Source organism: Thamnophis sirtalis, unplaced genomic scaffold, assembly GCF_051295495.1.
Source record: "Thamnophis sirtalis isolate CommonGarterSnake01/CBP01778 unplaced genomic scaffold, rThaSir2_p1.2 scaffold_8, whole genome shotgun sequence".
Classification (NCBI taxonomy): Eukaryota; Metazoa; Chordata; class Lepidosauria; order Squamata; family Natricidae; genus Thamnophis; species Thamnophis sirtalis.
In genome coordinates this window covers 59,476,289-59,503,480 of record NW_028261388.1, presented here as the reverse complement: position 1 = coordinate 59,503,480, position 27,192 = coordinate 59,476,289, and the positions used below count along the sequence as shown (strand labels likewise).

General features: G+C 42.7%; 1 protein-coding gene across 3 annotated transcripts in view; it reads right to left on the bottom strand.

The window, feature by feature from the left end:
* The window catches only part of MED14 (mediator complex subunit 14), a 174,422-nt gene that overhangs the window by 121,216 nt on the left and 26,014 nt on the right, over positions 1-27,192 (bottom strand). For all 3 annotated transcript variants that reach the window (XM_087721772.1, XM_087721773.1, XM_087721774.1), the window contains exons 8-11: positions 25,033-25,165; positions 16,770-16,920; positions 16,141-16,252; positions 9,516-9,641 (exon numbers count right to left, since the gene is read on the bottom strand). In XM_087721772.1, coding sequence (XP_087577898.1) covers positions 9,516-9,641; positions 16,141-16,252; positions 16,770-16,920; positions 25,033-25,165 — 522 coding nt within the window. The remainder of the gene's footprint in view (positions 1-9,515; positions 9,642-16,140; positions 16,253-16,769; positions 16,921-25,032; positions 25,166-27,192) is intronic.

Sequence of the window (27,192 nt, the reverse complement as noted above, 5' to 3'; positions counted from 1 at the left end):
CAAAGTAGGTTTGAGAACAAAGGGTAAAGAAACAGGCCTCTGAAGTGCAGAAGGTCCATGCATTCACTGTGATGGCACCCCTAAGCAAGGAGCAAATGGGCAGGCGCTGCCAGGTGGACGGCAAGAAGTCCAACAAAACCCCTCCAAGGGCCGAGGCCACAGCAAATATTCCAGCCTGAAACACGATCAAATGACCAGAGAGCTGCAAACCTCCCCCCCCCCCGCGTCGATGAAGCCCTGGCTTTCCGACCTCACTGCAGCTAAGCAAGCTCCGAAATGGCACAAGAGTAGCGTACCAGCTCTCCTGGCGCTAAAAAATAACCGTTGTGACTTTCAAATTATCCAAAATGGTACACAAACAGTGAACTGGCAGTACTTGCACCAAAAAAGGAAAGTGTGAGTTTCAAATGATTAAAATGGCGCGAGAGCGGTGTACCAGCTCTCCTAGCGCCCAAAATTAACCACTGCGATTTTGAAATGCCTAAAATGATGCAAGAGCAGTGTACTGGCTCTCTAAGCGCTAAAAAGAAAAATCGCGGCTATGGGAGGCTAGTCCAAGTGATCGGGCAATATCTCCAGCTGCTGAGTTACTTAACCATAAAGAAAAAAATATAAAAATCCTTTTTTAAACTATCTGGTGTTAGCGGTTCTAGCCGGCGGCTAGGGGAAACCAGTACACACACCTGCAGCTAAGGAAAGAATTTGAAAGTCTGAAGCCAAAGGTGCTGAACTGGGAACAAATTAGTATAAAACAATAAAATAATTAAAATTGGAGAACTGTTTAGACTGAGCTGGAGAAAAATTATTTGCGTCTCTAGGCTGGACTGGGTTAAAAAAAACCTGAGCTCTGTCGAGCAAAGGAGGCATAGTCAAGACTTTTTTCTAACTCAGTTTCTGGGCAAACGGACAAAGTTAACCCATGTATCAGCCTCTGCTTTGCTGCTGCTTCGGCTGTCATTGAAACGGGGAGGGGGGGCATGGTATCTGGGAGGGGAATCATTATGTGCTGGAGGAAGTTTCTAGTCGCTGATCTGACCACCTTACTGCGCATGTGGAAGGGAGTTTCCCGCCAAGACTAACTGTCCGGCATTCCATCCTGATGAGACTTTTTGAAGTTATCTCCCACCTGACAGTTGGGTGCATTATAATTGGACTATGTTCAGGGGTGCCAAGGGGAGGGGATTGAATTGTACTTGATATTATCCGCTTTCGCACCTAATTAACCAGACTCAGCTTTGCTTTGCAACTGTTCATTTATAATTAGTAAAAGTACACTTGATTTCAATTCAAATGGAGTCCATGGTTTTCTTTCCTGATTATTAAATGAAGTCAACGCTGACATTAAGCTGACTCTGTTCGCGCACCCAACCCGGAGCTAAAAACTACCGAGGGGGGTGTCCTCACAAGAAGAAAAGAAATGTCTTTGCATGTAAGTGACCAGGAGGAAGAGGAGGGGGCAGTGGCGGGACCATCTTTAACTGAAAGTCTGGCCGAACTAAGAGTGGAAGAACCTGCCGTTCGTCCCAGATGGACTTGGGGTGTGGGACAAAAAGAGGAGCCTGAGGAATTGGATGCCGGGGTTATGAGAAGGAGGCCAAAGAAAAAATCAGCTGATTGGGGTGACACTGGAGAAGAAGAGTACAAGCTTTCCCATGCCATGAGACTTCTCGAAGAAGCATGGACTGAACGCAGAAATCATGAGAGAGCAGTGGAAAGGGAGCCGACAGAGGAATTTGAACAAAGGTACTCAATGCATACTTTAAGGGAGAGTGAAGGGTCCGAGGGGGGTTGTGCGCAAGAAAACCCAGAACCAGCCGCCCCCCGTCCAGCTAGAGCCGTTCAAAGAGCGGGGGGGGGGCAGGCGACGCCGAATGGCAAAAGTCCCTCCCTTAACCGTAAAATATGATGGAGATCCCAAAAGCCTTGGGTTGTTTATAATTCAGGTCTGGAATTATATGGAAATCTATGGACCTGTTTTAGAGACAGATGAAATGAAAGTGAGGATGGTGTTGATGGCCTTAGAGAAGAAGGCAGCCAAATGGATGGTCGGCCTACACAAATGCAATTCCCCTCTCCTGAGGAATTTTAATGAATTCATGGCAGCCTTGTGAAGGAGGTTCGATGACCCTTTGACCGAATGACGCGGGCGTCTGAAATTTATGGCTCTGAAGCAGGGAAACAAAACTGTGCCAGATTATGTCCAGGAATTTCAGGAGTGGTCAGTTTATATGAGGGGGTGATCGGAAGAGGCTTTGCTGGATCAGTTTGCTGAGGGATTGAATGAAAAAATATACCAACAGTGCGTAAACAGATGCCTTCCCCGTCGTTTAACCGTTTGGTATGAGCACGCTGCTGATGTGGAGTTGGATTTAGCCAGGCTTCAATGCATGAAAGAGGGAGATGTGGAGAAATCCCCCCCCCCAGCAATCCCAAAAAAACCCTCCCGCCCCAGGAGTGAGGGCAGAGGAGGTTTCGCAGGCAAAGCCAAGCCTTTCACTTGTTTCCGCTGTGGGAAGGAAGGCCATCGCGCTGCGAATTGCCGCGTAAAATTGGCTCAGCCCGCCCAACCACACCCCCCCTCCGGAGAGAGGGAAAAGCAGTGAAAACTCCAGGCAAAAGAAGGAAGGCTGCATTCGCTGCTGACAATGTTCCCCAGCACTTCCAGCTGGAGGAGGAGGGAGGTGTGAGCCCCAGCTCATCTGACGAATCGGATGAGGAAGAGTCTCATCGCTGGGTAAGTTCCAGAACGGGCCCCATGCTTATCCCAATTGAGATGAGAGTGCCATCTTCTGGCGCAACTGAGAAACTTTTAGCTCTCCTTGATTCAGGCTGCATGATAAGCCCTGAAATGGTGGAGAAACTAGGCTTAAAATTGAGGACTTTGAAAACCCCTATTGTTTTTTATCAAATTGATGGTTCTATTGCGGGAGGCGGCCCTGCTCATTTTTCTACTGAACCCATAGAGATGACAATGGGGACCCATCGGGAATTAATAACTTTTATTGTGGCACCTGGGATGGACCGGCCCCTTATTTTGGGACTCCCCTGGCTTTGTAGATGGAACCCCCGCATTAACTGGAGAGATGTTTGGTTACGAATTTGCACAAACATACCCCCTGAATGGAAGGTTGAGACGCCAGATTCTGCCTCTACTAGCCCCACATTGGCAGCCAGGGGGCAGGAGAGAATCAAAGGGGAGGAAAGAATTCCAAAGGAGTATTGGGATCTCAGGGGGGGGGAGGTTAGTGAAAAATCTTCTGATAAATTACCCCCCCCCACAGACCCACAGATTGCACCATTGATATTTTACCTGGGGTGAAGCTTCCAAAGCCCCAGATATATTCAATGTCCCCTAGGGAAATGGAGGAAATGAGGAAATTCATCAATAAGAACTTGGAGAGGGGGTTCATTAAACCGGCGAGACCCAAGGTAGCAGCTCCTGTACTATTCAGAGAGAAGAAAGATGGCTCCCTGAGATTATGTGTTAATTTCAAAAACCTGAATGCGATATCATCTCAGAACCTCTATCCATTGCCACTGATGAAGGACATGTTGGCCCAACTGGGGAAGGGCCGCATTTTCACAAAGTTGGACTTAAGGGAGGCATATTATAGAGTCAGAATTAAAGAGGGAGACGAATGGAAAACTGCTTTCAACTGTCCCCTTGGCTGTTTCCAATTTCGTGTGATGCCATTTGGCCTACAGGGGGCGCCAGCGGTCTTCATGCAACTAATTAGTGAGGTTTTACATGACCATCTTTACAAGGGCGTTATCGTATATTTAGATGATATCCTTATTTACACGGAAACACGTGAAGAACACGTGAAGCTGGTTCGTACTGTGCTGAAGAAACTTCGGGCAGCTGAACTTTACGCCAAATTGTCCAAGTGTGAATTCCATCAGCAGAAGGTTGACTACCTGGGCTATCGCATCTCCCACGAGGGCATTGAAATGGACCCCGCTACGGTAAAAGCGGTCACCGAGTGGGAGGCCCCTCGTACACGCAGGCAATTGCAAAAATTTTTGGGTTTTGCTAATTTCTATCGCCAGTTCATCCCCTCTTTTGCTAAGATTGCTCTTCCCATAACTAACCTTCTGAAGTCTAAAGGTGGGGCGAAACCCAAGCCTAGCAAGCCGCTGGATTGGTCCATGGAATGCCAAGCTGCCTTTGAGAAGTTAAAGTGACTTTTTGCGGAAGAACCAGTCCTCAAACACCCGGACATGGACGCATCTTTTGTGGTTCAAGCTGACGCCAGTGACGTGGCTGTGGCGGCTGTGCTGCTTCAAGCTAATAGTCAAGGTAATTTACAACCCTGTGCATACACCTCTCGCAAACTAACTGACACGGAAAGACGTTGGGCCATTTGGGAGACAGAAGCATTTGCTGTTCGCTGGGCTTTGGCCACATGGCGCCATTTTCTAGAAGGCACCAAGCACCCTTTCGAAGTGTGGACTGACCATAAGAATTTGGAAGCTTTGAGAACGCCCAGAAAACTTTCTCCTAAACAGATACGCTGGGCTCAGCATTTCAATAGATTTAATTTTACCTTGAAATACATTCCAGGGGGAAAGAATTTTATGGCTGATGCTTTATCCAGACTTCCTCAATACAACTGCTCTAAGCTCAGTGTGGTCCAGCCTGTCATGACGAGCCTCACTGCTCCTGTTGTTACTAGGAGTCAAGCACGTTCTAAGGTAGAGATGTCTCAGGACTTTCTTTCCAACCTGAAAAAAGCCCTCGCTGATGATGATTGGTTCTGGCAGCACATGAATGAATGCAGTATGAAAGATGAATTGCCTTGGATTGGGATGAAACTATACGTTCCTGCGTCTCTTAGACTCATGATTCCCGAATGGCGGGGCACTTTGTTTCGTCAAGACGCTCCACCTCGTCAAGCGACAGTTTTGGTGGCCCTCTTTGAAAAAGGACATTGAAAAATATGTTGCCAGTTGTCCCGTTTGTGCTGCTGCTAAACGGCCGCCGGGAAAGCTGCAGGGGTTGCTCCAGGCAGTAGCTCGCCCAATGGCCCCTTGGAAGGAGAGCTCTATGGATTTCATTGTCGAACTTCCTGAGAGTCAGGGACACACTCTTATCTGGGTTGTTACTGACTTGTTCTCCAAGCAGGTTCATTTCATCCCTTGCTCCAAGATTCCTTCTGCTAAGTCTCTTGCTAAGATGTTCATCTCCCATATTTACTGCTTACATGGAGTGCCCGACCGCATCATATTGGACAGAGGTGTGCAGTTCACCTCCGTTTTCTGGAAGGAGTTTCTGAAGTGGATTGGCTCCGCCCAGGGATTAAGCTCCGCCCACCAGACCTGAGTCCCTTCGGGGAATAGGGCGGCCTACAAATTGAATAAACTCCAACTCCACCACCCTCAGACTAATGGGGCTTGTGAGAGGACTAATTCTGTACTAGAACAATATTTACATTGTTTCATCAACTACCAGCAAGATGATTGGGTGGATTTGTTTTCGCATGCGGAGGTGGCTTACAACAATTCCGTGCATAGCAGCACTGGTTTCACCCCTTTCCATGTGGTGTTTGGCCAGGACTTTGTGCCCATTCCTGAGGTTCCCCATGAACAGCCCCAAATATTGTCGCTGTCCGAGTGGAGTGACCGCCTTCGGCGCATTTGGCCTTTGGCTCTGCGGACTCTAGATGCTGTGCACCGCGCTCCTAAGAAACAGGCTGACAAGAAACGGACTAAACCTTATGAGTACAAGGTTGGTGATCAGGTGTATTTGTCCACTAGATTTCTTCAAACACCCCAGCAATCGAAAAAATTGGGGCCCAAGTATGTTGGCCCATTTCCCGTTGTCAAAATCATCAACCCTGTTTCTGTCCGGCTCCAGCTGCCTAAGCACCTAAACCGGGTTTACCCTGTTTTCCATGTTAACCTCCTGAAGCCTGTCTGCGCTTCGTCGTTGAGGTCGCCTCTCCCTCCTCCGCCCGCTCCGCTTTTGGTTGAGGGTGAGCAACATTTCGAAGTCCGTGAGATTTTAGACTCTCGTAAGCGCCGGAACCGTGTCCAGTACCTGGAGGCTTGGAAGCATTTCCCACCTTCTCACACTGAATGGGTTGATGGGTCCCATGTTCGAGCGCCTCATCTGCTCCACAAGTTCTACTCTGCTTATCCTGACAAGCCCTGATTTTGGACATTTTCCTAATTTTCCTTTTCCTTTTTCTTCTTCCCTTCCCCTTTCCCTTTTTCATGTCTTGTCTGTCTGTTTGTTTGTGTTCTTTTCATTTCTGCAGGTCTGATCACCCTTTTCTGGAGGAGGGCCGGATGTCAGCCTCTGCTTTGCTGCTGCTTCGGCTGTCATTGAAACGGGGAGGGGGGGGCATGGTATCTGGGAGGGGAATCATTATGTGCTGGAGGAAGTTTCTAGTCGCTGATCTGACCACCTTAATGCGCATGTGGAAGAAGGGAGTTTCCTGCCAAGGCTAACTGTCCGGCATTCCATCCTGATGAGACTTTTTGAAGTTATCTCCCACCTGACAGTTGTGTGCATTATAATTGGACTATGTTCAGGGGTGCCAAGGAGAGGGGCTTGAATTGTACTTGATATTATCTGCTTTCGCACCTAATTAACCAGACTCAGCTTTGCTTTGCAACTGTTCATTTATAATTAGTAAAAGTACACTTGATTTCAATTCAAATGGAGTCCAGTGGTTTTCTTTCCTGATTACTAAATGAAGTCAATACTGATACCATGCTTGGATTCTCCAAACAGCGCACAGGAAAATAACTAAAACCCTACTGAAATTGTTTACTAGAAGGTGAATTTGAAAGACTTGAGGAAACTTGGTGGGCTGATTTGGATTTGGATTACTAATGCTACTTGATAGAATATATTATGAGGTAAAAGAAGAAAGGTGATAGAAGCGAAAAAAAGAAGGGAAAAAAAACAAATAAGACTTTTAAATTTGGATAATTGGGAAGATGTAAATTGGAAAATTTTAAAGACTGTAAATTATCAATTTATAGCTTTTAAGGAATAGAAATTTAGGGGACTTAAAGGAATAATTCTATGATTGACTAAATTTTATTAATAATTGACTTCTTTTGAGTTTTTAGATATTAGGATACTGTAATATTACAGGTATTGAGTAATTTGTAATATATTAAACTGGCACAAAATGACCGAACAGGAGACAATAATGTTCTCTGAAGAAATGTTAGTGATGCTTAAAAGTATTTATGAAAATGTGACAAAAAATCATAAGGCGATGATGGGATAGTTCAAAGATAAAAGATGTGATTGTAAAAGATCCTCAACAAACAGTGGGAAAAGATGAACATAATATTCAGAAAACAGATGAGAAATTTGAAGGAGTGGTGGAGGAAACAAATAAAAACAAGTTACAAGAAGATAAAAACACTGAAGAGATAGTAATGTACTAAGAATCAAATACTGTAGATAATTCCTTAAGTTTACAATAGAACAGAGGGGAAAAAAGGAAGATTTTCCAAAAATAATCAAAGGGTTATGGATAGGTGTTCTGACCCCACTCGTTCCACACCCAAGCACACTCCGAGCCAAAGATAAGTTACGGCATTTAATTAACAGACAGGTCCTTGGCAGCAAACAGGCACAGAGAAGCTTGGGCAGCAATAAACACAGATAAGGCTTGGCAGCAATCCAGCCTGCCAAACTCACAGTAATGTCCTCCGACATTCAATCCTGCATTGACTTCTGCAAAGAAGGGTGTGTGCACAACGAGTCTTTTTATAGACTGGAGAGGAGCCCAATGACCACCAGCTCAGAGCAATTACCTCCTGTAACTGCACAACTGTTCCTGACGCCTAGTACGATGCCAGGCATCCAGGAATAACTCACTACTGGCATCCGGCTCACTCTCCCTTGTCTCCTCCCCACTGGTCCAAGGCTCAGGCGCCTCCTGGTGGCCAACCAGTCTCTCTGCGCCCTGCTTGGAGTTGGAACCCTATCCAGGGTCCTCCACATCCTCCAAAGCTGACTCATAGGGACCCTCGCTGTCGGAGTCTGGTGGCAGCTCCAACGGCTCCTGCTGGGCCACAACAGATAGGTATCCAAATGCAGAAGGAGACAAGGGGTAAGGCAGAGGGAACTTACAAACTTAGAACTTAGAAAGAAATATAGGATCCCGAGAGAGAAATATTAAAAAGTCATCAAAAAAGTCAATAAATAAAATTCTAAACAGGCTAGGAGATGATGGATAGAGATAAAATAGCTTGTTAATATGGTGACTGTATTAAAAATTAATAGAAAAAGTAGAAAGTATAATTTTGGAAAATAGTAGCTCACATATGGATAGATAATATAATTTATTATAACCACAAATATACTAAGGCTAGGAGGCGGAAGACTATGATTAGGTATATTTAAATGTATTATTATTATTATTAACAGTGTATAAAAATATGTTGACATTTATAGCTTTCAAGGACTATAAATTCAGGGGACTTAGAGATATAATCCCGGAACTGATCAAACTTTATCAATAATTGGTTTTATTGGTGTTTATAGAATGAGAATTTGGAATTATGGTAGAACATTGAGTAATATCTAAAATATTGCATATTAATGATTCAACAGGGTCAACAAATACATTGTATGAAGAAGTATTATTGATGTTTAAATATATTTATGCAGAATATGACATATAAATCATAGGGAGAGAATTGTTTAAAGGCAAATATGTGAAGGTAAAAGAACTCCAACAAATGGGGGGGGGGGGAAGCACAAATTGGGAAAATAATATTATATATATATACACACACACACATACATACACACACACACACACACACACACATACATAAAGTTGAAAGTTGTAGTAATTGTGCTCCCTGAGGTGAGACTACATTCCACCCTTCTAACCTCCTGGAAAGGCATTAAGACATACCTTTTAACCAAGAATATGCAATCATTGGGGTAACAGATGACTTGTTGGTACTCCCTCCACTTTTTTAACTTGTCCTTGTATGAATTGTATTGTTTTTAATCTACAAACCATTCAGAATCATTTCAATAGTGAGATGGGCTATGTATTAGAGACAGACAGACAGACAGACAGACTAGTCTATTATTTAGACTTTTACAGATAAATTTGAATTGTATTCGTAAGTTTGTATTTTTTATTTTGAGGAATAACTTTTAAGAAAATTATTTTAAATATTATGAGGAAAAGCCTTATATTAAGTTCAATGTATTATGCCAAACTATGATCATGACCAAGCCATTTCATTTGTAAAATATGTTAAACAAAATTTTTCCCATTCCTTTTGGTATCAATAATAATAATTTTCTCTGGCAAATAATTTTTCAATATTCACTGCATTGTGCTTCCAAGTTACTACAGGCTAACTGACCCAATGACCTATAGATCTTTACAACACTTTTTAATACACTGGCAATTTTTATGAAAAAAACTTTACTTTTAATTTCCAGCCCATAGAAAAACAACTGAATTCTGCAAGTCGTAATATGATTAGAAGTGAATCTTAAATGATTCTTATTTACTTACCAATTCCATAAAGCATTAACTGAAAGATTCCAGAATGAAGGTCTACAAATATGTGTAAGCATTCAGATCGCCCGCAAGGCTCCAGAATAGAAATAACAAGTGTGGGGAGAGCCGTTTCTATAAAAGCTAAAGAATTGAGAATTCATGAGATGAGATGGAGTTTTAATTACAGAAATTTCAAGATTAAATGCAACTTTGGACCTCTGCAGGCTTCAATCATAAGAAAAAAAATCAAAATAAATCCTTTTTCAATAAAACTATTTTAATACAATTAGTTTAATGAGCATCAATACAATTGTATTTTCAAGGAATGTCATTTTGCTACCAACATTTCTTTCACTATTTCTACATATGAAAATTGAATGGAAAATAATGCCTCCATCCATAACTTTAGTCTAAACAGGGGTATTTTAATAAACAAATGGGAAAACAATCCTTAAAATGTTGCCGGTATTTACTTCTCCATATAATTGTAACCATTTGCTATATACTTCTGGCAAAGATTGGCAAGCTTCTTAAAGCTCATTTTCTCTATACAATCAGGTCCTGAAAGTCCTCTTCACTTTGTCATCTGAGTCAGATATAGCTGCAAAGCTATACTTTCATGTTCAGAAAAAGTAGTAATTGCATGATACCAAGTAAGAACTGCATGGAAGATGGAGTAAAATGATGAGATTCAACTTTGCAATTGACTCTTGGTTGGCTTGATAACTGTAAGGCGTATTTTATTGCAGCATAATTTTCCTTCTTTGCTTCTGAAACCTGCTGAATCATTGTTTCAAAATTTTGAATATTACAATGTACCACTGAGTTGATAGTGATGTTAGATTCAAAGAAATGGCTAACACAATCTCCATCCACAAAAGTGCAACCATGAGTTTTCTTACCAAAGCCAGGAAACTGAATTCTCCCCCCACCCCACCCCCATAGGCAAAGTCTTGCAATGATATTCCAGGGGCTAACAGTTCATTATTGCATCATAATGATGACCCCATGTTTCACTGGCCACCCCAATGCTATGAAAAAAAAATCCTCACCTTCATTTTTGTAGTGTAACAAGCAGTGCTGGCAAATATCAACTCTTTAAATTTTCATTTTTGAAATTAACATGTGAGGACGCCACCTTACATAAACATTCTTATGAAATGCCAAACTTGACAACAATTTCCCTTTAAGATCACCAACTGTGGTTAATCATTTCCCCAATTGTTCTCACATGAAAATTGTTACTGTGTTACAGGTCATCCACTTTAGTCTTGATCACATAAACCAGCTCTTACTGGATCAGCATCTTTACATTTTGGCCCAGCAATGCACAATATACATTTCAATATAAACATCACCATAAGCAACATGAATTCCACAGTGAATTTCAACTGCAGCAACTCCTTTGGCAATTAGAAATTCAATCTGGTGTGCTGCTTAAAGTATTTTCATGAAACAAGTTTTCATTGCAGGCTACCATTTCATAATCAGTAACACAATCTTCTTCCACAGCAAATTCCCCTCAATTGAAGTGAAATATAAGATAATAAAGAACACATTAGCTTGAGGGGGAAGCCAACGTCATGACGATATGGTCGTGTGGTCTCAAAGCTCGGAGACCGCAGCCAATACTTTTGCCGCTGGGTGGTCCAAACGGACCTAAACCGTCCCAAAAAGACGGTGAACAGGAAGAATACGTCTTGCTGAGCTCGGGGATATCGTAAAATCCCTGAAAGAAGCAAGAGTTCTTCAAGCCGGCGGTAAAAAATCCAGCCAAGGCTGATGAAGCCAGGGTGGCTCCAAAATGGAAAAAAACGGAAACAGAAAGTGTGATCATCTGGTAAAACCTTTCTATTTTGAAAAAGACTGCTCAAAAGAACTTTTTTTTAATGCTAAATTAAATCTTTAAGCAGAAGAAGTAAGCGGCGGAATTGATCTCCATTGGATTGTTTTGGTTAGTATGCTTTTCTTTTTGTAATTACACTTTGTGGATTGAAGTGCTTGCAACTTTTTTTCTCTCTCCCCTTTTCTTAAACTGAACGGACCAGTTTTTCATCTTCAACTTTTTCTTGCTTTATTTTTCAACTTAAGGATTAAATTCTCCCTCTCTACACTAACAAAAATCATCTATTATTTGCTATTAAACTCCATTTACGAATTTTGTCCCTCCCACATCTGAGACAACACAAGAAAGTGAAAGAAAAATACTTGAATTCTGCTGCTCGGAGGCTATAGGCTAGAGTTTTTTTGAAGCTATGCATTTGTTCCTGTTTCTCCTTTGATCTCACTGTGCTTCAAAGCTCTGTAACTAAAAGTAATAAGAGCCAAGGGCACAAAGTGTTTACCACAGCTGTCCTTTGAGAGCCTTATTGGCACTGGGAGAGGGGGGACAGAACCTCTTTCTTGTGAAGATTGCAAATGATTTGGTGATATATATATATATATATATGGAGTCGAGCTGTGTAGCTCAATGGTTAACACATCTGCCTAAGAGGCAATAGAGCACAGGTTCGATTCCCAACAAGGGTGTGGCTAGCTGATGAGAGCTAAATAGCTTGAAATAGATCTATACTAGTCTCCCTTTATTTATTTATCAGCATAAAAAATATAACAAATGTAACAAAAAGGCAACAAGTAAAAAATATTGGGTTTCTGTCTGGATGGTCTCTTGTGACGAGCCGAAGACAGAGAGTGGAAGTGTGACCTTCCTCCCATATTTGGGCATACCAGGGGTTGTGACTTTAAATATATACCTCTCACCCCGCCCCTCTCCCAGTATAGCTGGTGGGCTGCCTTCCTTGCCTCTCCTACCCCCTTCCCTCTCTTCACTCTCAAACAAACTTGAAGAAACAAACACAAACACCCCCCCCCACACACACACAGAAAGTTGCACCAGGATTAATTTTGAATTCCTCCCCTTCCCCCCACCCACATACCTTTTCCAGCTGTTTCACAGAGGATTTCAACTCTGCTCTTGCCTGCCATCATGAAAATGTAAAAATGTAAAAGGAAAAAGGCAAGAGCTGCTGTGGTCAGGCTGGACTAGCTGCTGCCAGAATCCCCAATGGATGACTCTGCTTAACTGATTAAAAAAGCCTCTAAAAACCACCCTCTACAGGAGGAGGCAAGAGAACCACGTGCCTCATCTATATAAGGAATTATTCAACTTTTAACCCTTGCTTAACTCTGCTCGAATGATCATAAAGTCAGACTAAATGAGGCACGTGGTTCTCCTGCCTCCTTGTGAAGAGGGCACTTTTTTAGAGGCTTTTTTAAACAGTTAAGCACTAAGCAGAGTCATCCACTGTGACTCTGGCAGCAACTACCTCAGCCTTTTTCCTTTTACATTTTTTGTTCTTTTCATGATGCCAGTGGTGAGGATCTGCCTCACCTGCCTCTCCTGACTGCACGTCACTGATATATATGTATGTATGTACGTACATACATACATACATACATACATATATATATATATATATATATGCATGCATGCATGCATACATACATACATACATATATAGTCTTGAAAGCTAGAGTGGCAGTAATTTACAATTTGGAAACATGGATCAATTTTCAGAAGAGAAAACTTTAATCTTGCAAAAGATTTGGGATACAATTCAAAACTTATTGGAGGTAGTAACTGGGAGAATTGAGAAGAAGATAGAGTTTATATTAGAAAAAAAGGATGGAGATGGAGCCCCAAAAACTGAAGAGAAAAATGAATACAAAGATAAGAAAACTAATGATTTGATTTCTGAAGTGAAAGTGGTTGAAAGCAAAAAAATGGGAATATGGAAAAGGGAATTTGATGGTCCAGAGCTCTACCCCAATTTCAAGGCACAAAAGAAGCAAAAAGAGAAAAAATGATGGTTTTAAAGAGAAAAGTCCTATCAGAAACAGGATTGATAATCAAAGATAAATTAATTAAAGTAGCAAAAGGGCGCCGAGATTACCTGAGAAATACAACAAGCAACAAGGTGCGGAGAGATGTCCATACAAACTTTACCAATGAAATAAACAGAAAATTAACTGCACAAATGGCAAAAGAAATAAGATTATATGCCTTCTGGAAGGACACAGGTTGATATATGAAAAGTGATAATAAAAAATACCTAGTTTGATGATTAATTAGTAGGAATTTAGTAATTTTTAGATTGCTTTGTTAAATAAACCGTTGATAATGGTAACAAGGTATGTTGGCTGGAGGTGAGGAAGCTGGATATAAGTAATAAATGATTTTGTTAACAAATATTAATGATAATAATAATGAAATGATAAGAGATATAGTTAATGGCATATATATGTACTGGTTTAATATAAGGAATTTGGATATAAATTGTAAAGAGTGACGGAAAAAAAAGGCCTAGCAATTTTGTTAATTAATCCTTATTTTGAATATGTTATAAAGGTGAAATGTTATTGGATATATCAAAGTCAATAACAAAAAATTAACTAAATCTTATAATTAGTAAGTAGTAATTTAGTAACTTTTAGATTGTTATGTTAAATAAATAATTGATAATGACAATAAGGTACACACATGTGTTGGCTTGATGAGAAGGAAGTGATATAAACAGTAAAGGATCTTCGTAAATGATTTTGTTAACAAATATTGACAACAACAATAATAATGAAATGCTAAGAGATGTAGTTAATGATACATATATGTACTAGTTTAACATAAAGAATTTGGATATAAATTGTAAACAATGATTTGGGAAAAAAGGTTTAGAAATTTAGTTAATTAATTTTTATTTTGAATATGTTATAAAGGTGTAATGCTATTGGATATATGAAAGTAGATAACAAAAAAATTAACTAAGTTTTATAATTAGTAAGTAGTAATTTAGTAACTTATAGATTGTTATGTTAAATAAATAATTGATAAGGGCAATAAGGTACACATATATATTGGTTTGATGAGAAGAAAATGGATATAAACAGTAAAGGATTTTTTGTTAACAAATATTAATTATAATAACTAATAATGGAATGATAAGGATAAGAGATACAGTTAATGATATATAAAGGTACTACCATAACAAAAGGAACTTGGACACAAATTGTAAACAGTGACTTGGGGGGAAAAGGGCTTAGAAACTTTGTCATTTAATTTTTGTTTAGAATACGTTATAAAGGTTTAAGACTATTGGATGATTTTGTAATAATTAATGAAATGCCATCAGGTGGTTGTGTTTTTAACTATGGATTATTTTAGGCAAAAGGACACTAAAACAATTTCAGTCAAATGAGAACTATACTATGTTGATAGTAAGACTCATTAAGAATCTTAGACATTTGATATGAATATAAGAAATGACTATGGAAGAAATACACAAACGCTAATTGTAACCAATTGACACACTTTCTACAAGATGTAATGTAAGATGATGATTTGTGTTTTGTGTTGTTTGTTTAATAAAAATAAAAATTTCTTGCAAAAAAAAAGAACACATTAGCTTCTAGTGCATTAATACTGTCATCTGGTTACTTATAATATTCGGCATTACTTTTCATTCAATCCTTCCAGAATATTTTTGTTCATTAACTCATAAATGATTAAAACAGCTTAAATCTATATATTAAAGGACCATAAATGAATATTAGTGACCCAAACTATCTACAGAGAACTAGGTGCAGGAGGGAGCATAGAAACTCAGCTTGTTGTAAAAAACAAGTAAGTACAAACCCTGATTCCAATAATAGTTTTTAATAAAAATACTTCATTTTAAAGAAAAAAATCATTGCACATTTTATGATAAAGAATTGCAAATAAATAAAGAATTCTCTCTTATCCTCTATAGTCCATCCTAAAACACCTCCCAAAAGGTTAGCAAATTTGTCTAAATGGAAAAAATTTGGATGGATGAGCCTGAAGGGATCCCCAAAATCATTTTTAGGTAATTTTTAGTACAATTTCATTTATGCCCCTCTTGAATAAGCACATTAAAATAAATATAACAATTGTTAAAAAGATTTTAAACCCTGAAAATGTGTGTTATAGCAATAGCACTATTGCACAAGACTTACATACTGCTTTATAGTGCTTTACAGCCCTTTCTAAGCGGTTTACAGAGTCAGCATATTGCCCTCGACAATTTGGCTTCTCATTTTACCCACCTCAGAAGGATCGAAGGCTGAATCAACCTTGAACCTGGTGAGATTTGAACTGCCAAATTGCAGGCAGTTGCCAGTCAGCAGAAGTAGTCTGCAGTACTGCACTCTAACCACTGTGCCACCGTGGCTTATTAGCTGATAAAAATTTGGAAAGTATTCAAAACCAATTCAAAAGGATATAAGAAATAACCTCTAATGTAAAAATACTGAATAATATTCATATCATTTCACTTTCCTCACAAAAAATACATTTTGTTAAAATATCAAAATCCCAATTTAAAAAATATTTAATTACTTCTTTATGTCATATTCAAGGCAACGAGCGCCCAAAAAGCTTTCAATTCAGTATAATTAATGTTTTAATTATTTTAATTTAAATAATTAAATAATTAAAATTATTATTGCAATTACTATATTACCACATGAGGCAGAGGCAAATTGGCACAGTAATTTCATTTAGTTAGAATGAAGTCTTTTATCTTGAAGTAAGATAAGAAAGGATTATAGAGATACTGCCACATACAATTGTCACTGGTGTTGTAGCTCTTAAGAATGGCCTTCAATTCCTGGAGTTTCTGATGTGCTCTTGCATGGACACTGTCTATTAGAAGCTTCTCTACTGATAAATGGTCTATCTACAAAAATCAAAGTGAAATCGGTTATTAAAAAAAAAACTTTCTGAAGAATTTGCAGTTTTAAAGGGATATTGTGCAGCTGTTCAAGCATTGGTATTATGATTTAGTTTCATCTAAATTAAATAGCAGGTCCACTGTAAATATCTTCTAAAATCTTAGTTTAAATGAAGCAAGTTTTTTTCAATATAAGAATTACTGCTACAATGCAGATAAATGGAACAAGAGTATCTGTCCATGTCAGAACTCTTTTTATATATTTTATGTAAATTTTTATATTTCATGCTAACAATAAATTTTACAATATATAAATCTTTCCAACCCTGGCAAACCATTTTGCAAAATAATTTTACATTTCTAAGCTGCCACCATTTAAAATCCTTTAAAAAGGATGGGGGTTGTAATATCTTTTTTGTATTTCAATATTTACTTTTCTTTATATTCCAATATTTTAACAATAAACATATGGGTTAAAAAAGAGTCTTTTTAAATTGAGACAACTTAAGCTGCTGAGGCTTACCTTCATAGCTCTCTCAATTAGTTTGGAATCACATGCTGGAAGGGGAGGTTCATGAAAAATTTGCAAAGGCTTTGATACGTCATTCTCATCAATCTTAATAGTAACTTTATGAAGAGATGCTGTTCCGGTTTTTCTCCCAACAATTTGTTGGCTAATAAAGAAATACTATGTTAAATAAAAATCTATTTTTGTAGAACATTCAGATAAATTGGTAACAATATTATTACTATATTAAACAAGAATGTAACTGCTTTCTGTATAAAGTTCAAGAACTCTTTCAAACTTTTCTAAGAGGCACACAGTCACACTTAATAATTCTTTGTTGTTTGAAATTGTGTGTAATATATCATTTTCAGCTTTGCTGTTCATTTTTGCTCATTGCTTTCTAATAATAGACCCACTGTGAGAGTATGTAAGACACATTTAACCAGCTCAGGGATCAGTATAACAAAAGCATTGATTAAAAGAATGGTTTGATTCAAATAAGTTTTAAAAGTCATTTGAAGATCTATGGCCGGGATGGGGAACTTATGGCACACGTGCCATAGGTGGCACATGGAGCCATTTGTCAGGGCATGCAAGGCATTGCCCTGTCAGCTGGCCCTGACTTCAGCCTTTTTTTGAGGCCATTTTTTGCCCTCCTCAGGCTCCAGAGGCTTTATAGGAGCCTGGGGAGGGCGCAAACAGCCTCCCCCGCCCCACCGGAGACCCTCTGCAGGCTTCAGGAGCTTCCAGAGCACAAAAAACCAGCCCTACAGGCAAACCGGAAATTCAGGAATGGACTTCCAGTTTGCTTGTGGGGCCAGTTTTAGTCCTCCAGAGGCATCCCTAAAGGCTCTGGAGGGCAAAAAACGACCCTACAAGCAAACCGGAAGTCCATTCCTGAATTTCCGGTTTGCCCGTAGGGCTGGTCACTTCCGGTTTGCTCATAGGGTCGTTTATCATCTTCCAGAGAGCCTCCGGGGGGGGGGGTGGCAGAGGCTGTTTTCGCCCTCCCCAGGCTCCTACAAAGCCTCTGGAACCTGGGGAGGGTGGAAAAAGCATGCAAAAAATGGGGCGGGAGCATTAGCCATGCGCGCATGTGCGCTGGGTAGCGCATTGCATTATGGGTGCGGCACACCCATGCACGACCCCCCTGCACTCCCCCCGCTTTTGGCACGCGAGCCAAAAATTGTTCGCCATCACTGATCTATGGCTATGTATTGCGGTTTATTACTATTTAGGTTTGTGACCTAAAAAGTGTTTCCAAAAGCAATAATACTGTACTATGAAATCTTGCCTATGAAACAGAACTTGATGACTGTAACTATCCTTGCAGCTGTACTGAAAGTTGTGATTCTAAAATACCCCCATTAATATAACAATATATTATTTTCAGGTCATGATATTTGCTCTCATTTTGTTAACTATTTGTCCTCATTCCAGAATTCAATTGTATATAACTTATTTAAGAAACAGTGTACTTCCTTTGAAATCCTAAATTACATATTATACATTAAATTATCCAAATTCAAGAGTGCCTGGGTTTTCAATATATAAGTTTCCAACAATATAATATTGTTACATGGAAAAATATAAATTGCTTAAGAAAAAATAATTATAAGTAGAAGGAACGTTGGTCCTACCTGAATGCTCTTCTCAGTGTGGCGCAGGATGGTCCAGAAGTGGGTTGTTCAATCCTTATTTGCCCAAGAAACTGAGTCAGAGTTGAAGCCACACCTCCAGCTCCCCCATGCTTGCTTCCAATTCTGATGAAGGGCAGCTCCAACTAGGGAAACAAAAGAGCAGACCCTGCCCTGCAGCATACCAGCCCCAAGGAACACAGACCTAACTGAATAGGGAGGGATCTGGACTGTCCTGCACCACGTTGAGAAGAATGTTCAGGTAGGACCAATGTTCCTTCTCCAGCTGATGGCGCAGGATGGTCCAGAAGTGGGACATACCAAAGTGGCAGTCCCCAGGGTTGGAACTCACTGGTCCGTAGTTCCCGAGGGAGCACGCACTCTCTGAAGCACTCTTCATCTGAAGGAAACAAACACTTCCAACCGATAGTGTTTATTTAAGGGCGATGGGGATGGCCATGTAGCCGCCCTGCAAATATCCCCAATCGGTGCCTGAGTGTTCCACACAGCTGGGGTGGCTGCACTCCTAGTCGAATGCGCAGTGATCCTCTGTGGCACAGACCTATCCCGTGCCTCATAGGTCCAAGCAATACAAGCCTGTAGCCAATGCCCAATGGTGGAAGGGGACACCCTAGATCCTGCAGCAGATGGCTGAAATGAGACAAACAATGCCTGTGTCTTCCTGGTGGCTGCTGTCCACTTGATGTAAATACGGAGAGCCATCCGCATGTCTAACTTGTGCCATGACTTCTCCCTATTATGAGTGGGATTGGGACAAAAGTCCGGAAGGACTATTTGCTGAGCTCTATGGAAATCAGAATTAACCTTCGGAATGAAGGTAGGATTATGTCTCAGCACGACCGTGTTAGGACGGAAGGTACAGAGGTCCTCCCTCACCAACAGAGCACTCAGCTCAGAAATCCTCCTTGTAGACATGATGGCGACCAGAAAGGCCACCTTCAAAGTAAGGAACTCCAAGGAGACGGTCCCCCGCAGTTCAAAAGGGGGATCTACGAGATCCAAGAGGACCATGGAGAGATCCCAGGATGGGAACCTGTGAACCACCAGGGGCCGAAGGTTAGCCACCCCAATAAACCTTTTCACCACCAGGTGACGGCCCAGGATCTCCTGATCATCCAGCACCAGCGGCAGTGTCTATGACCACCCTGCTATAACCTGGTAGAAGGCCTCAGGTGGTTCTTCTGGAAGTTACAGAGAACCCATACCTCTGCAGTGTCTCCACCGTCAGGCCAAGATCCTGAAGGGACTGCTCCGGCAACTCCACCTGGAGGAGGATATCATCTAGGTAGCATTGTAGCCGGATAGGGACAGTCCTGAGATGAGCCGCTAGAGCCGCCAGGACCTTCATAAAGGTCCTGGGGGCCGAGGCCAGCCGAAGGGGAAGAGCCCTGTATTGGTAGTGAGTACCAGCGCAGGAAAACCTAAGAAACTTCCTGTATTGGGGAAAAATTAGGATATGCAGATAGGCCTCTGTCAAATCAATGGAGGCCAAAAATTCGCCTTCCCTGACACCTTCCAGAATGAAACAAAGGAATGCCATCTTAAACCATTTATACACTAGGTAGTGGTTCAACCTTTTAAGGCCTAGAATTGCTCTCCATCCCCCTGAAGACTTTGGAACCACAAAGAGGTTTGAATAGAACCCCCTGCCCCTGTCTTCCGGTGGAACCAACTCAACAGCCTGGATCTCCACCAGGTGATCAATTGCTTGATGCATAAGCTCTTTCTTAGCCTCACACTTGGAGGATGTGAACGTTTGAAAGAAATTCGGGGGGCATGGAAAGAAATTTATTTATTTATGAATTCCAGCCACAGCCCAAATCTGACAGTATTTAGGACCCAGAGATCCGATGTAATACTCTCCCACCGGTTGGCAAACAACGCCAACCGGCCACCAATGGAACAACCGAGGCCCATTCAATTATTCCAGCAGAAAGGACGTCCACCCCTCCCCGAAAGGGCAGCTTATTCTGGGGCTGAAATCGTGACCTATCCCTGTATGAAGACCTATCCTGCCCCCTGTCCTGACACGGCTGAAACCCCCTAGGCTGATAGTAATAATCAGTATCAGAACCCCTATAGGGTGCCCTATGTGTGTAAGGTGTAAACTGATGTTCCTGTTCCTTAATTGTGGCAGGCAAAACCTTATGTTTATTCTTATCTTCAATAAGAATCGGATCCAGAACTTCACCAAACAGATTCTTCCCCGTATACGGGCCTGCTGCTAGCTTCCACTTCACCTTAGTGTCCACCTGCCAATTCTGGAGCCACATCATCTTTCTAGCTGAAACAGAGGAGGAAAAAGCCCTGGAGGCAAACCTAGCAGCGTTCAAGGTCGTATCAGCCAAAAACTAGGTCGCAGCGATGACCTTGATGATGTCCTACAGCAATCTCACTAAGAGCCTTTATTAGGACTTATTTAGTGGCGATACAGGCGGCAAAATGTGCACATTTTTTCCGCTCTCATTGCGTCCGCAGAATCTCGCCCAGCTGCCCTATTTAGGATAACCCGTTCCCTCCTGAAAGGGAGGGAAACGGGGGATGCCTTACAGGGACGAGCTGAGGAGTTTGCTCAGTTTCTGTTGGACAAAATCGCTCAGATTCGGACAGACCTGGACTCCATTTGGACAGAACCAGCAGAGATGCCGAGGGAGGGTCTTGTTCAGACTTTCTGGAATGAATTCCAGCTTGTCACTCCTGATGAAGTGGACAAGGCCATGGGAGCAATGAGTGCCTCCACCTGTTTACTGGATCCATGCCCCTCCTGGCTGGTTTCGACCAGCAGGGAGGTAACACGAGGCTGGCTCCAGAGAATTACGAACGTCTCCTTGCAGGAGGGATCTTTTCCACAACCTCTGAAGGAGGCGGTGGTGAGACCCCTCCGCAAGAAGCCTTCTCTGGACACAGCTATTTTTAAAAACTATCGCCCAGTCTCCAACCTCCCTTTTTTAGGGAAGGTTGTTGAGAAGGTGGTGGCCCTCCAACTCTGACGGACCTTGGATGAAGCAGATTATCTAGACCCTTTTCAGTCTGGTTTCAGGCCTGGTTACTGCACCGAAACCGCTTTGGTCGCACTGACCGATGATCTCTGGCGGGCCAGGGATAGACGGCATTCCTCTATCCTTGTGCTTCTTGACCTCTCAGCGACCTTCGATACCATCAACCATGGTATCCTTCTGCGACTGCTGGAAGAGGTGGGAGTGGGAGGCACTGTTTTACAGTGGTTTTCCTCTTACCTCTCCGACAGTCGGTGTTGGTCGGAGGACAGAGGTCGACTCCTAGGCCCCTCAATTATGGGGTGCCGCAGGGGTTGGTCTTGTCCCCCCTCCTATTTAATATCTACATGAAGCCACTGGGTGAGATCATTCGCCGGCACGGGATTAAATACCACCAGTACGCGGACAACACTCAGTTGTATCTGTCCGCCCCGTGCCAACTCAGCGTAGCAGTGGAAGTGATGTGCCAGTGCCTGGAAGCTGTTAGGGTCTGAATGGGAGCGAACAAACTTGCACTCAATCCTGACAAGACCGAATGGCTGTGGATGTTGGCCCCTAAGGACAGTCCAGCTAGTCCGTCCTTAAGCCTGGGAGGAGAAAATTTGCTCCCCTCAGAGAGGGTCCGCAACTTGGAGGTCCTCCTGGATCCGCAGCTGACTTTGGAACATCATCTGTTGGCTGTGACCAGGGGGGCATTTGCCCAGGTTCGTCTGGTGCACCAGTTGCGGCCCTATTTGGACTGCGAGGTACTTCAAAAAGTCACTCACGCACTCGTCACCTCAAGACTGTATTACTGTAATGCGCTCTACTTGGGGCTGCCCCTGAAAAGTGTTCGGAGACTACAATTAGTCCAGAATGCAGCCACGCGAGTGATATTGGGTGTAGCAAGGTACACCCATATTAATCCTATCCTCCGCGAGCTGCACTGGCTTCCCATTGGTCTCCGAGCACGATTCAAGGTGCTGGTTATCACCTTTAAAGCCCTACATGGCCTAGGACCCGGATACCTACGAGACCGTCTTCTGCTGCATACCTCCCTAAGACCAATAAGATTGCACAGGATGGGCCTTCTCCGGGTGCCTTCAGCTGGACAATGCTGGCTGGCAACGCTTCGGAGTAGGGCCTTCTCTGTTGCTGCTCCGGCCCTATGGAATGAGCTACCGCCAGAGATCCGGACCCACTCTCATGGCCTTCCGTAAAGCTATTAAAACCTGGCTTTTCCGGCAGGCCTGGGGCTCTTGACCTCTTGATTGAGGTCCACCCCCCCTTTGATTGGGTGCATGTTGTTCTTCTTAATTTTGTTGTATCTTATTGTTTTAATCCTTTTTTAAAAATATTTTTCATTTCTGTAAGCCACCCGGAGTCCTCCGGGATTGGGCGGCCTATAAATTCAATAAATGAAATGAAATGAAATGAATGTGTGCAGGTACATGCTCCTGCATCTGTTCAAGCCACTTCAAAGTGGCATGGTTGAAAAAGGATGCAGAAGAGGTAGACTTAATCGCCCACGTCGCCTCCAGGAAGGCCTTACGCAATGCCAGTTCAGTCCTCTTATCTTCCGCCTTCAAGTTGTCCTCCACAACTCTCGCTACCATGGGTGCCGGAGATGCCCAGGCAGCCACAGGAGTATCCACCGCTGGGACCTGCAGTGCTTGGGAGAATCAGCCTCCATATTATAGAAACGCCTATCATTCCCACCTGGGGTGAGAAAAGTATCTGGCTTGGCCCATTGTTTCTGAATTCCATCCAGAAAAAGCTTCGGCACAGGAATCTCTTCCTTCCTTGCCGCAGGCTCCACAAAGAAACCCCGTTTCCTCGGGGGCTTTTTTGACGTTGAAGCCTCGACCGCAGCCTCCCTCTCCTCCTGTTTCTCAGCCTCCATCTCAATGGCTGCAGTACTCCTGGCCTTGAATAGCAAGGAACAAAACAAACTAGGAGGAATCAAACCCGTAAACGCGGGGATATCGGGTGCCAAATCTTCGTCATCGGAGAGCTCTGTCTTCTTCTGCTCCTGATCCTCCTGGACCAAAACCTTGCTCCTCTAGGAAGGGGACACATCTCTCTGTGCCATGTCCAAGCGAGCGACCGGTTCCTGGACGGGCCTGCCCCTGGCCTCCATCAGCTCCACATACGCCTGGTCTGAGGGACGCCACTGAAAGTACTATGCCATGTACTATGGCTTGATGAATAAGAGATGGTATGTTATCAGGCAAATCATCAAATTCACCAACAGCATGGCTGGGGCCAGATCTGGGTACCACTTTCGGTCTCTGTACTGGTCTTGAAACAGGCTCTAAGCATGCAAAAGGATGACACTCTCCGTCCTCCACCTCCGAAAGAGGGGATGAAATAGAACTTGCTCTCGGAGACTCAGAGAGCCTGGGGGAAGAAGGGGAGGGGGAGAGCGGTGTCACCCTGAAGGAAGGAGGGGACCTCAAGAGGTGCAAGGAGGCCTTGTCTCCACCCCCATGCCTGGGCTTCTCTGGTCCGCCATCCCTTTTACCTGCCAGCTTGGTGGCAGCTTGCTTCACTAACATAGGAGGATCAGTTGGGGAAGCTTTCCTTTTCCTGGAGCTCTTTGTGAGAGCAGACACCACCTCAAAAGTGCCTTCACCGGGGGAATCAGCCATCGCAGCACTCCCCACCAACGTGCACTCACTGAGGCCAAATCACTTTAAGAATCAAGGCCCTGTAGCTGCCCACTGAACTTGCGATTGCACACGCAGGAGCCGGCAGTAACAATGAGCCTCGTGGGCAAGGAATGAAGAAACAAAATGGCACCGCCCTCATGACTCACCAGAGGGCCACCCAAAATGGCCACCGCCTCGTGGCAACCAACAAAATGGCCACCTCACCACACACATGTCCACTGCCACGAGGACCTTACCAATATGGCCACCGTTCAAAGAACCCTTCTGAAATGGCCGCCCCCAGGGCCCCATACTCACGTGGAAGGTAGTTCTCAGCCAATGATCGGCCCGGCTAGCAGACGGCCCTGATAACACCCGGCAAAGCCGTGCAGCGCCGCTTCCCCAGCCTCCGGCTCTCCGAATTTGCATGCTGCTCTTCCTGATGTGTCCCCGCACCTGTAGCACCGCCACCTGCCTGCCTCTGCCTCTGATAGCCAGCGGCAATCGCAGGGGCCTGCCTCATGCCACCAATCCCGCGGTACGACAGCAGAACCAACAAAGCTGCTACGAGCACCCTGACAGCCAGCGGCACTCCTCCGATGTCCGGGAGGCCACCAACAGGCCCCTGGCCCCTTCGCAATACAATGCAACTCAAAAGGTGGAAAACATAACTTGTGATCCAAGTTAGCCACCCAGCCAAAGCAAGCAACACCAAAAATACAAGGAAATTCAAAGAAAAGGAACAAAACTAACAAAAACAACAAAGCAAAAACCAACTCATGAGCAAACAAAAAATACATCTCTTCTTGGGCAAGACTGAGTCAGAATTGGAAGAAAGCAGAAGGGAACTGGACGCATGGCTTCAATTCTGACTCAGTCTCTTGGGCAAATAAGGATTGAACAACCCACTTCTGGACCATCCTGAGCCATTAGCTGGAGAATTGTGTTTGTATTGATTGTAAGAATATCTACAAATAATAGTGATTTTATTTACTTCCAGACAGAGAGGGACAGGCATTTGCCTGTATGGTAGCGTTCCACTTGTACAAGGTCACCCCAACGTTCTCGGATCAGCATTAGAGTCTGTGAATGTAAAACTTCCAACTGCAAAGATAGGCAGAAGGAATCTACAATGGTCTGGTTAAGTAAATATTTTGAGCTTCTTTAGAAAGAACAACATCAAAGTTAAAATGCATAAATAAAATGCATTGTTACAAATTTGGTAAGAAATTCAGTTTTATGTAGTAGCTAAAATTTGCTATCCCTTCTAAATCACAATACTATTCTTGATCAACAAAATAGAAAGTTGTTATTAAGAAGGTTATGGCATGTTCTTAACTTTCATATAAAGGCACTGTACATAGATTAAAATACCTGGATTGCTCTTTTTTGCATTTAATTTTACTACCTGTTCTTAACCAACAGTTTTTCAATACAATATAGTAGACAAATCTTTCCATTTTACAGATCTTGATGTAGTGCACTCAGAGGCAATTGGTCAAATCTGCCTATATATTAAGCACTCCTGGTTTATGTATGTATGTATGTATGTGTGGTGTGTGTGTGTGTGTGTGTGTGTGTGTGTGTGTATATATATATATATATATATATATATAGAGAGAGAGAGAGAGAGAGAGAGAGAGGGAGGGAGGGAGGGAGGGAGGGAGGGAGGGAGGGAGGGAGGGAGGGAGGGAGGGAGAGAGAGAGAGTGTGTGTGTGTGTGTGTTACAACCCCCGGTATGCCCAAATATGGGAGGAAGATCACTACTTCCATTCTCTGTCCTTCGGCTCGTCACAAGAGACCATCCAGACAGAAACCCAATATTTTTACTGTTGCCTTTGTTACATTTGTGTATTTGTGCTGATAAATAAATAAAGGGAGACTAGTATAGATCTATTTCAAGCTATTTAGCTCTCATCAGCTTTCCAGTAAGGGTATGGCTAGCTGATGAGAGCTAAATAGCTTGAAATAGATCTATACTAGTCTCCCTTTATTTATTTATCAGCACAAATACACACACACACAAACACACACATTTATTTATTTATTTATTTAAAGTCACAACCCCTGGTATCCCCCAATTATGGGAGGAAGCTAACTGCTTCCATTCTCTGTCAATCGGCTCATCACAAGAGTCCATCACGACAGAAACCCAATATTTTTACTGTTGCCTTTGTTATATTTGTGTTTTATTTGTGCTGATAAATAAATAAAGGGAGACTAGTATAGATCTATTTCAAGCTATTTAGCTCTCATCAGCTAGCTATACCCTTAGGTTCAAATCCCAGTAAGGGTATGGCTAGCTGATGAGAGCTAAATAGCTTGAAATAGATCTATTCTAGTCCCCCTTTATTTATTTATCAGCACAAATAAAACACACACACACACATATGTATACATATACATATACATATACATGCACGCACGCACGCACATACATACTGTATATACTCAAGTATAAGCCTAGTTTTTCAGCCCACTTTTTGAGCTGAAAAAAGCCACCTCGGCTTATACTCGAGTCAGTGAAAAATTTGCCCGAAATGGAGGAGAAAAAGGGGCGGGGCCATGCCGCTGGGTGACGCTCGTGAATGGCCCAGCGCCCCTGAGTTTCCCCTCCCTCTGTGTCAGTTTGCCGCGCAGCGTGCACCGCACCATCCCCCCTCCTCACGTTCTAATGTAATGCAGGGCTATCTTACGATTCCCCTTCCTCCCCCTCCTGCCGCTCTGCAACGATGTCCCACCTCCTCCTTGTTATGGCAAGCAGCCACATAGCGATGTCCCACCTCCTCTGGTACAGTGATCCAATGATAGGAATCACCGTGCCGTGTGTCATAGGAGGCGGGACATCATCATCACAGCGGGACATCAGCATCATGAGGTGAGTGAAGTATTTCATTGAATACACCGGTATTGTGTGATAATAATTTGTTATGCAGAGCAAATTTTTACAATGGCTACTGTATATTTAATGGGCACAGGCAGGCTGTATATGTTATTCAATGGGCAATGGCATTATTGGTATCTATTTTTATTTTTGAAATTTATCGGTAGCTGCTGCATTTCCCACCCTAGGCTTATACTCGAGTCAATAACTTTTCCAGTTTTTTGTGGTAAAATTAGGTGCCTCGGCTTATATTCGGGTCGGCCTATACT